This window comes from Terrapene carolina, unplaced genomic scaffold (assembly GCF_002925995.2).
Source record: "Terrapene carolina triunguis isolate 2854851 unplaced genomic scaffold, T_m_triunguis-2.0 Scaffold210, whole genome shotgun sequence".
NCBI lineage: Eukaryota > Metazoa > Chordata > Testudines > Emydidae > Terrapene > Terrapene triunguis.
In genome coordinates, this window is record NW_020664561.1 from 45,820,828 (window position 1) to 45,832,713 (window position 11,886).

The 11,886-nt window shown below is 43.1% G+C and overlaps 1 protein-coding gene across 1 annotated transcript in view; it reads right to left on the bottom strand.

Annotated features, from left to right (window-relative positions):
• Window positions 1–11,886, bottom strand: part of LOC113407264 (medium-chain specific acyl-CoA dehydrogenase, mitochondrial) — a 40,329-nt gene that overhangs the window by 26,085 nt on the left and 2,358 nt on the right. Inside the window, exons 2-4 of the mRNA XM_026655579.2 lie at window positions 6,761–6,857; window positions 1,861–1,958; window positions 1,687–1,756 (exon numbers count right to left, since the gene is read on the bottom strand). Of these exons, the coding sequence (XP_026511364.1) occupies window positions 1,687–1,756; window positions 1,861–1,958; window positions 6,761–6,857 (265 nt within the window). The remainder of the gene's footprint in view (window positions 1–1,686; window positions 1,757–1,860; window positions 1,959–6,760; window positions 6,858–11,886) is intronic.

The window sequence follows — 11,886 nt, forward strand, 5'->3', positions numbered from 1 at the left end:
AGCCTGCATGGATTTGTCAAGACCAAATCATGTCAAACCAACCTAATTTCGTCTTTGACAGGGTTACTGGCTTAGTGGATGAGGGGAAGCTGTAGACATAGTATCTCTTGATTTTAGTAAAGCTCTTGACACAGTTCCACAAGACATTTTCATAGGCTAACTAGGGAAATGTCGTCTAGATGAAATTACTATAAGGTGGTGCAAAACTGGAAAGACAGACTGTACTCAAAGAGTAGTTATCAAATGTTCGCTGTCAAACTGGGAGGACATATTTAGTGAAGTCCCACAGGGGTCAGTCCTGCATCTGATACTAGTCAATAATTTCTTTAATGACTTGAATAATGGAGTGATGGGGAGGGAATGATTACAAAATTTGCCAATGACACAAAACTAATAGAGGTTGGGAGCACTTTGGAGGACAGAATTAGAATTCAAAAGGACATTGAAAAATTGGTCTGAATCAACAGGATGAAATTCAATAAAGACAAGCAGAAAGTAATTAGGAAGGAAAATCAAATACGCAACTACAAAATGGGGAATACTTGGCTAGTTGATAGAACTGCTGAAAAGGATCGGGGGGGGGTACTAGCTGATCACAAATTGAACTGGAGTCAACAATGTGATGCAGCTGCGAAAAAGGCGATCATTATATTAAAAGGAATGTCGAATATAAGACATGGAAAGTAACTGCCCAGCTCAGTTACTTGGAGGGGGAGGGATAGCTCAGTGGTTTGAGCATTAGCCTGCTAAACCTAGGGTTGTGAGTTCAATCCTTGAGGGGGCCATTTAGGGATCTAGGGCAAAAATCTGCCTGGAGCCGGGTCCTGCTTTGAGCAGGGGATTGGACTCCTCCTGAGGTCCCTTCCAACCCTGATATTCTATGATTCAGTTTGCACTGGTGAGACCTAGGTTGGAGTACTGTACAAATTCTGGGTACCACACTAGGAAAGACACAGAAACTGGAGAGAGTCCAGAGTAGTGCAACAAAAATGATAAAAAGTTTAGAAACCCTGATTTATGATGAAATGTTAAGAAAACTGAACACATTTAGTCTGGAGAAAAAACCTGATAGTCTTCAAATTGTTACGGACTGCTATAAAGAAGACTGATCAACTGCTGTCCACTGAAAGTAGGACAGGAAGTAATGGGCTTAATTGGCAGTGAGGGAGAATTAGGTTAGATATTAGGAAAATCTTTCTAGCTATAAGGGTAGTTAAGCTCTTGAATAGGCTTCCAGAGGAGGTTGTGGAATCCCCATCACTAGAGGTTTTTAAAAACAGATTGGAGAAACACTTGTCAGGGATGTCCAAGTTTACTTGGTCCTGCTTCAGCATAGGAGGCTGGAGTTGATGACTTTTCAATGTCCCTTCCAGCTCTACATTCTGTGATTCTATGATAATACTGTATGTTTTTTCCAGTAGAAGCCCCCAGCCTCTAGTATGTTAGTGAATGCTGTTGTATTCATGTACTTTGACTTTTAATATCTAGGAATTTTTAATCATGCACTGAACAAGTCAGCCTGTCTATTGAATATACCTGTTATTGCTTTACGTCTTCAAATTCGGAGTAGTTTATTTAGTACCAACCACATAACGTTACCTTAATAAAAAAAAGGGGGGGGGGGTCCTCCGTAGCATTCTTCTTCATTTCTTTTATTTTATAAGCTTAAAAAAGCTGCTTACTCACCACAACTTTCTGGTATGTGTGAATTCATCAGACCAAGTTCCCATGCCCGTTTTATAAGGGGAACAGGATACTGAAAAGAAAGTATTTACACTCTCAGTCATTCAGTTAATTTCTCAGAACTGGAAAATGTGGAATATCCATACCTATTTTCCCACAAAAATATGGCAAGCCTACCTCTCCAGTTTTGTCATATTGTGCAGCAACAGGGATGATTTCCTCTCTAGCAAATTTACGAGCAGTAGCTTGAAACTCTCTCTGTTCATCACTGAGCTCTAGAAAACAAAACATTTTAGTCACAAATTCTACACTACAGTTAGTCTTACTGCTTGTTAGAACTACTGATCTACTTCAGTGTTCGCTCTAATTTTTCCCACCCATGTGCGGAATGAATTTTGTTATGTGCACCAATATGGAGGTGATGTGTAACACATCACCTCCATATTGGTGTACATAAAATTCATGTGATGGTGGTGGGGCCAAGGGGTTCAGAGTGTGGGAGGGAGCTCAGGGCTAGGGCTGAGGGTTGGAGGGCAGGGGTGTGAAGGCTCTGGCTGGGGGTGCGGGCTCTGGGGTGGGGCCGGGGATGAGGGATTTAGGGCTGGAGCAGAGGATTGGGTGCAGGGGTGTGAGGGCTCTGGGGTGGGGCCATGGATGAGGGGTTTGGGGTGCAGGCTGCCCCGGGGCTACAGCAGGGAGAGAAGACTCCCCACCAGCTGTCTCTCCCTGCAGCAGCACCTGGGCTGGGGGGGGAAAGAGGGGCCTCTCCCCGCCACGTCTGCTCCGGGGCTGAGGCTGCAGGATAGGTGCCCCTTCCCCGGACGTGCCTGGGGCCATGCCGCAGCAGAGTTGGGGCTGGCAGGTCCCCAGGCAGGTTCCCTGTGCTCCTGCACAGTACTAAATAGGCTGCTGTGCAGCTTGCAGGGAACTTAGATCTGCTCCCACCTGAAGCACGGGGGGAGGGAGGGGAGGAGGGAGAGAAAAGAAAAAACATCCTCAGTTGCCTCCTGGGGGCCAAAAAGGCTCAGCCTTCCCCTACCTAGGTGAAAAGTGGAGATTATGCTCTTAACAACATGTACAATGCACTTATTATTGATGATACTGCAGAACATTGAAAATGTCAATGTGGGTGTGAGGCTTCCCAGGGTTGTGAGGCACCTCATCACCACCTGCCCTTAGTGTGAGGAAATCTTGTCTGTGCCTACTGAGTCAGCTCCCTGATTCCATCAGCTTCTGGTAACACAAGCACTGCCTTCCAGGCCCACAGGCCTTGCACTCTCTGTACAAGTTACCGACAGGCACACACCAATCTTCAAGTCCTCTGCATGTCCTTCTGGAGTGCCTATCCCCTTATCCACTGAAAACTCTCAGAACTCCCAGATTCTCTACTTTCAAAGGAACAGTACACACCAAATTACTAGTTTCATGTCAAGATCACCACTCTGCTTAACACATGGCCCTTAGATATATTTACAGTAAAAACAAGAATAAGTTTAGTATCAAAGAACAGAGATTCAAATGAAAGCCAGTAAGAATATTGTAAACAAATGGTTACATACAAAACAAAATCCTAACATGCCTTCTGGAGCCTAAACTTAACTCACAGGACATACCTGTGTTTCCTACAGGATAGCATACCCCAAATTCTTTCCCCAGCATTTTCAAGTAGGATGGCTCAGACCAGTGGTCTCCAACCTTTTTACACACAAGATCACTTTTTGAATTTAAGTGCAACCCAGGATTTACTCCACCCCTTTCCCAAAGTCCTGCCCCGCTCACTCCATCCCCCCCTCCCTTAAATTGCTCGCTTTCCCCCACCCTCACTCACTTTCACCAGGCTGGGGCAGGAGGTTGGGGTTCTGGAGGGGGTACAAGCTCTGGGCTGGGGCCAAGGGGTTCAGAGTGTGAGAGGGGGTTCTGGGTTGTGGGGTGGGGCAGAGTGTCAGGGTGCAGCAGGGGGTATGGGGTGCTGGCTCTGGGAGGGGGCTCTGGGCTAGGGCAGGAGGTTCGGGGTGCAGGCTCCGGGAGGGAACTCAGGGCTGGGGGTTGGTGCAGGCTCCTGCTGGGCAGCACTACCCTCAGGCAGCTCCTGGTTGGCGGTGCAGTGGGGCTGAGGCAGGCTCCCTGCCTGCCCCGGCCTCACACTGCTCCCGGAAGGGGCCGACATGCCCCGGCCTGGCCCCCGGGGGTGGGGAACGTGGCTCCACGCATTGCCCCTCTCTGCAGGCACCATCCCCGCAGATCCGATTGGCCGCAGTTCCCCATTCCCAGCCAATGGGAGCTGCGGGGGTGGTGCTTGCAGGCAGGAGCAGCACGCGGAGACCCCTGCCCCCACCCCCCCATGGGGACATGCTGCACTGGCCGCTTCTGGGAGCGGCGTGGGGCAGGCAGGGAGCCTGCCTTAGCAGCAGCCCCGCTACACCACACGCCCGGACTTTTAGCAACCGGAGATCGTGATCAACTGGGAGAATCTCCAGGATTGACCAGTCGATCGCAATCGACCGGTTGGTGACCACTGACTTAGACCCTCCTTTTGTAAGATCAGCTTGTCTTCCCAGACTAAAGGATGAAATCTAATCTCCTTTCTACTTCTTTTATGCAGTTACAGAATATGGTCCTTTAGCCCAGAAGGTCCCCTGTTCAGAGGCTTATCTTGGGGTTACTTTGTCTTTGTAAATCTCGGGCCTGCATCTGGCCCAGACAGCAAACATAGCCTGTCTCCAAGTATGTCCATTGTTTTCTGTGCTGATTGAATTGGCCTGGAGGCATATAATACACAGTAGACAAGCAGAAAGATAAGTGTTTACTACCCACTTTCTGCCTAGAATCTGTTTATCGCCTTCCAGTGATCTGTCTTAACTTACATAATTTTCAATATACACACACAACTCCTTACGCATGATCTTCATACACATTTCATAATGGCTATGATGACCAGTGTGAAACATGCTTTCAGCAAAGATCTTACATTACTCCTTTTGGAGAACCCAGGGGATACCTATAATCCTATGTACTGTTGTGCCCTCTGTCAGTTGGCACCAAGAGGTTTCTGGGTCACAGTGGGGGAGACATTAAAAAAAAATTAGTTTATAATCAAAATGAATAATACAAGGAACACTGTACTGATTGGAATAGAGAAGGGGGATGAGGAATGTGAGGGCTTGGTGGATTCCTGCCCCCTAGTTCCAAGGTTCCTGACATATTGCACAGAATACAGGGCCTTGTCTTTAAGCAACAGTCTGCTACACAGAAGATACAGACGTTCCAGATGTCTTTTCTTTGGAGGTTGCTCAACCAACTACTAAATATTTATTGCAATTGCATCTACACAATCAAATCAAGTGCGTTAGTCCAAGTATCTTAAACATTTAATACCGGACAGAAAAGCATTGTGCAAGTCCACAAGGGGCAGGCTTACCAATGGATAAAGCCTACAAGTATGTGGCCTACATCTTCTAACTGACAATAGCAGCAAAGTGGGGAGTCACAAAGGAGCTACTTATAGTCATTAACAGCACATGTGATCACGCCACATCTGAAGCAATTGAACTTTACCCAAAGATGACATGGAAGGTCAAAACTTGGGGGTTGGAATGTTGGATCTCTCACGATATAGGCACTGGCTATGTTTGAAGCTTGTCCTTGCCACCTAGTATGTGCCCTGAGGGTGATATTGAGTTTCCTTAGAATTGTCCAAATGGGATGCCGTGGGCTAAGACATTGTTTCAAGGGATTAAACACATCTTTAAACAAGGGTAGATATGGCATGTCTTGCACCTTAAGGAGTAAATTCTGCAAGGCAACTTGTCAGCTGATGTCAGGAGGGGCGATGTTAGACAGAACCGGCAGCAAGGCCAGGATGGGCAGTCTCATAGTACCTGTTATTACACCTATGGTTTCATTCTGCTGAGTGCCTATTAGTCCTGTGTGAAAAGAGCTGAGCCATACTGGGAGCAATATCCTGCTACAGAATAGCTCAAGCAAACCCAGAATTTTTTAGTGGGGTATAATGCAGTTATGTTCTCATCATATACCCTGCTTTGGCAGGGGAAACCAAAGCTGCAACTATCAGGCCAAGTCTTTCAGATCCAGCCAGCATGGACCGTCAAGCTTCCTCAGCGAATCAAATACTGAACAGTCCCAGTTCAGCTTAATGTTAACAATGCAGCAGAAATCAGGTATTTTCAAAGCAGTACATCTCATACTCTTCCAAATATCTAGCTACCGCCTCTCCGACAACAACACTTCAATTATAATTATGTGCTCATATCAGGATGAACTCGTACACCTGCTAAATTATTTGAATTTATTATGTCACTAGACTACAATGTATCATAACCACTGGACAGGTAGTAAGTTGAAAAGTTAAGATGGTTATACTGTTACAGGAAGCCCTTGTGGAGCCACTTTCATCTCAAGTTAAAGGATGCCTCTATTTAAAGAGTTCATATAAACTTGATGTATGACATTTCAAAAGAGAGAAACTACGGGTCCAAAACATTGTCAGGACCAAGCCACTACTATATCTCTCTCATTACTAATGAAAACTACACATGAAAACAGATGAGAGAGAATCACACTTCTGTATGTGGTTACAAAAAGTGACCTGAGCAGACTTTTGAAAATCTAAATTGTTATAACTTAAATTACATCTAAACCATATTCTTTCAAATATAACAGTTTTCATGCTCCTTTAAGACTATTTGTATTTCAAAAGAAAGCCATTTGAGTTAGTTATTCAAGGGCAGAAAGATTCCACCACTGAAAAACTCCAAAAGAAGTTGAGTTTTGTTCTTTTTAAATCCAACTCTACATACATACACACACGGGTTTTCTGACCTGACCAAGAAAGGAATTTTGGCTCTTAAAAATATTTTTTAAAAGAAAGAGAATAATCAATGAAAATAGGGCTTTCGTATGAAAGTGTTTTCTCAACCTGAACTACAGCATCACCCTGCATTGCAATAATATGGAACACATTCCTGAGCTATTGCAGGACAGTTACTTTCTCCAGATTGTAACAAATTTTAGATATAAACTGCTTAGCAACATTGCTTCAGACCCACAGAGTACTTACCAAAACTAAAGCCAGCTCCAGGTTTAATTTGATGTGACACTTGAGCAGCTTGACTAGATTGTGATCTCCAGCCACATTGAGCAATGCTTTGAAGCACCTGTTTAAAATAAAGGAATATGAGATTTAACATGCTCACAATGCAAAGCTTCTTGGAGCCTTAAGAACTACTGGATTGGTTTAAATAACACATTAAAATTTAAATACAGACACACATTCATCTTTCTAAACAATACTGCATCAAGTGTTGCAAAATAATTACAAGTGTTTTTAAAAGTTTTGGCTATTTTAGGTCCTGATCCTGCAACGTGTAGCACATGGGCAGACTGCTTGTCTGCATGGAACCCAAGACTTCAGTGGGGCTGTGTGTAGGTCCAGCAGTCCAACTATGCACTACATGTTGCAGCACTGGGGCCTTGAAAAAGGAGAAGAACAAAAAGTGTAATATAAGCACAGATTTTTTTTCTCCTGTTTTAAATTAACCTTTTACATGTATTTACAACCTTAATGCCAGTTTAATAATATTCTGCCTAGAAATCAGCATTTGCCAGAATATATTGTTTGGAAAATCTCAATCTGAGAAATTCATGGAGCATACGTTATTTTCTGTTTGCTTTTTTGGTAAGGAACTACTACCCCAGATGGCTAGTGATCTATGGTCACTTTGCTCCAGAAGTTTGTGACTCAGCAGTAAATATGGAGTTTATTTTCCTCTCTAAAGTTGATCATTGACTTTTTCCATTCCATTTTTCTGCTGTGCTTCTTACGTTCTTTGCTTCCTAGGTGGTGGGAGGTATATTGTTTATTATAGCATAAGGCATGCTGTGAACAGAAGTACAGTGCTTAACCACCACAAGATTCCACCATGCAATTTCTGCTTAAGACTGATGAGATAGCGCCAACATTTCCTCAAAGAAGAAAAACACACAGATTTTTCAAGGGTTTTCTTTTTTGGGGGTGGGAGCCGGGGGTGAAGAGGGGAGAGCAACAGTGAACTGGATCAAATGAAGCACGCACAGTGAAAAGCAATTTGATAAGTCCAGCAAAGTAAGTATGAGCTGGTCCTCGATTTGGTAGTTTAGTGTTCAGACTGTGTGTAAAAGTCAACTGCATGAGACTTTTAAGAGCATACTTTGCAAACAATATTAAACCCACTGAACATTCCTTTGAGAATACAGTTACATATGTGTCATGAACATACAGCTACGGGTAGCATAAAATCCCTCCTTTACCGGTAAAAGGTTAAGAAGCTCAAATAATCTGGTTGGCACCTGACCAAAAGGACCAATAAGGGGAGAAGTTACTTTCAAATCTGTGGGGGAAGGTTTTTGCTTGGTGCTGTGTGTGTTGTTCTCTCTGAGACAAAGAGAGAGACCAAGTAAGTAATCCAGCTCCTACTGAAATACTATTTCTGTAATATTAGATGTAAGTAATAGCAAGGAAATGCGTTATATTTTCTTTTGGTTTAGCTTGTGAATTTTCCCTATGCTAAGAGTGAGGTTTATTCCTGGTTTTTTTTTTTTTTAACGTTAAAGTTTTGCCTAGAGGGGAATCCTCTGTGTTTTAAATCTTATTACCCTGTAAAATTACCTTCCATCCTGATTTTACAGAGGTGCTTCTTTTTTTCTTTGTAATAAAATTCTGTTTTTAAGAATCTGATTGGTTTTTAGTGTCCTAAAAACCCAAGGGTCTGGTCTGTGCTCACCTTGGTTACCTATTTGGTTGGTATATTATTCTCAAGCCTCCCCAGGAAAGGGGGTGAAGGGGCTTGGGTGGATATTTTGGGGAAACAGGAACTCCAAGTGGTCCTTTTCCTGAATCTTTGTCTAACTCACTTGGTGGTGGCAGCGATACCATCCCAGGGCAAGGAATTTGTGCCTTGGGGAAGTTTTTAACCTAAACTGGTGGAATTATAAGCTTAGGGGGTCTTTCATGCGGGTCCCCACATCTGTACCTCAGAGTTCAAAGTGGGGAGGGAATCTTGACAATATGGAACAATGAATTTGACCAAATGTAAGTTACTTTCAGCACAGCATTTCACCTTCCTAAGAGGTCCCTCCCTTTACTGATTTCTAAGATAAGCTGAACATAAGACATCATAGTGTTTCAATAAATGACATAGTAATGACAAGTCATCTTTAAAGACTATATAATCCCATAATTAGACACTTTCTTAGTAGCAAGGATTTTGTTTTGGCTAAAAGGTCCATCACTCTCTTGATAAGTATAGAAGATAACACATGATCTGTCAGATGCCTGGAAACAGCATAACAGACACATAGTATGCAGCATTAAAATGTTTGATTCATCAAACTAATGCAGAAAACACTACAATTACTTCATTGGAGACTATGGCAAACAATCGTCAAATCTCAGAAAGGAAGAAAGCAGATTGCTCGTTTGATGGCAGAAGAAACATGGTGGGACACAAAATTAGACTAGCAACCAGACTGAAGATACAAAATGAAGTTCCACTGGATCAAATTTTCTATAAAAACTGCCTCCCAAAAATTACAAGTTAAAATAGACGTGGTAGTTAGAGAGCAATTAAGAGGTATACACAAGGAAAAAATCCTGAGTTTTTTTTTTTTTAAAATAGATGGACAGTTTTGAAGGTAAGGAGATACAGGAAGACAACTTCAGATGGCAAGAGAAGAGAAGCAAGCTATAGTATACTTGAATGTTGCATAACCATCTTGAATTGGTAAGTAAGCAAGTTATTAATAGTTCCCTAATTCATTCCTCTGTAAGAAATTATTTGATTACTTATGTTATAAGTCCTCACTCTTTGAGTAGGAAGTTATGAATTCTTGGAGGCTTTATCTTTTGGATAGTGCGTTCAGTTAAAATGTGACAGTTTGTTACTTCACAAAGAAACATGGAAAATTTTATAGAAAAACAATACTGCCCTTATCCCTACCTTGAAGAGACGGGGATGAGGGGAGGGAAGTTATGTCTACTATGAATAAATGGTGTACTTCACTTTCTTATATTTCTGTCTATGGGCCAAATGACTGCTATGATTATTGATACAGCATACAGAACCATGCAAAATTGTCTAAAAATGTCTAAGTGACAGATCTGAAACACGTTAGGGACTTGGATCCTTCAAATTTTCTTGATTTCAATGTCACTGACTAGGTTCCTATTTTCAAGAAGGGGAAAAAAAGTGACGCGGGTAATTACAGGCCTGTTAGTTTAACATCTGTAGTATGCAAGGTCTTGGAAAAAATTTTGAAGGAGAAAGTAATTAAGGGCCTTGAGTTGAATGGTAATTGGGACAAATTACAACATGGGTTTACGAAAGGTAGATCATGCCAAACCAACCTGATCTCCTTCTTTGAGAAAGTAACAGACCTTCTAGATAAAGGGAATGCGGTGGATCTAATATACCTCGATTTTAGTAAAGCGTTTGATACGGTACCGCATGAGGAATTATTGGTTAAACTAGAAAAGATGGGGATCGATATGAAAATCCAGAGGTGGATAAAGAACTGGTTAAAGGGGAGACTGCAGCGGGTAGTACTGAAAGGGGAACTGTCAGGTTGGAGGGAGGTCACCAGTGGGGTTCCTCAAGATTCGGTTTTGGGTCCGATTTTATTTAATCTATTTATTACTGACCTCGGAACCGAATGTAGGAGTGGGCTGATAAAGTTTGCGGATGACACAAAGTTGGGAGGTATTGCTAATTCGGAGAAGGATCGGGATATTCTGCAGGGAGACTTAGATGACCTTGTAAATTGGAGTAATAATAATAGGATGAGATTTAATAGTGAGAAGTGTAAGGTGATGCATTTAGGGATGACTAACAAGAATTTTAGTTACAAGCTGGGGACGCATCGGTTAGAAGTGACGGAGGAGGAGAAGGACCTCGGAGTCCTGGTTGATCGCAGGATGACTATGAGCCGGCAATGTGACGCGGCTGTTAAAAAAGCTAATGCGATCTTGGGATGCATTAGGCGAGGTATTTCTAGTAGGGGCAAGGAGGTGCTCCTTCCGTTATACAAGGCGCTGGTGAGACCTCATTTGGAGTACTGTGTGCAGTTCTGGTCTCCTATGTTTAAAAAGGATGAATTCAAACTGGAACAGGTACAGAGAAGGGCCACTAGGATGATCCGAGGAATGGAAAACCTATCCTATGAAAGGAGACTCGAGGAGCTCGGTTTGTTTAGCCTAACCAAAAGAAGGCTGAGGGGGGATATGATTGCTCTCTTTAAATATATCAAAGGGATAAACACCAGGGAGGGAGAGGAATTATTTCAGCTCAGTACTAATGTGGACACGAGAACGAATGGATATAAACTGGCCGTGGGGAAGTTTAGGCTTGAAATTAGACGAAGGTTTCTAACCGTCAGAGGGGTGAAATTTTGGAACAGCCTTCCGAGGGAAACGGTGGGGGCGAAAGACCTCTCTGGCTTCAAGATTAGGCTAGATAAGTTTATGGAGGGAATGGTTTAATGGGATAACGTGATTTTAGTCAATTAGGTAATAAAGTGCCATCGCTGGTAAAATGTGGGTCTGGTTAGAGAATCTTGCCTGTATGCTCGGGGTTCTACTGATCGCCATATTTGGGGTCGGGAAGGAATTTTCCTCAGGGTAGATTGGCAGAGGCCCTGGAGGTTTTTCGCCTTCCTCCGCAGCATTGGGCAGGGGTCGCAAGCTGGAGGATTCTCTGCGACTTGAAGTCTTTAAATCACGATCTGGAGACTTCAACAGCTGAGTCAAGGGAAAGTGGGTGGGTCAGCTTTTGTGGCCTGCATCATGCGGGAGGTCAGACTAGATGACCATAATGGTCCCTTCTGACCTTTAAGTCTATGAGTCTATGAGACGGTATACTTTATTATATCAGGACAGCTGTTTTTGGAAAGGCTTTTTCTAATTTTCATCTTGCCAAAAGTTTGTAACCATTTCTTTTGGATGCAGCCCTTGCGGCAGTCACTCATGCCTTTGGGAATCTAATGGCTTTGTTTAGGCTAGGAAAAGGGATTGACTTTGGGTTGGGCTTAGCTCTTACCTAGGCTATAACTCAACCTGCTAAAATCATGCTAAACACACTACCCTGCATCTACACAAGGAAAAGCAGTCAACTTTAGTTTAGATTTACCAAAACTATCTTAGCTAAGCCCACC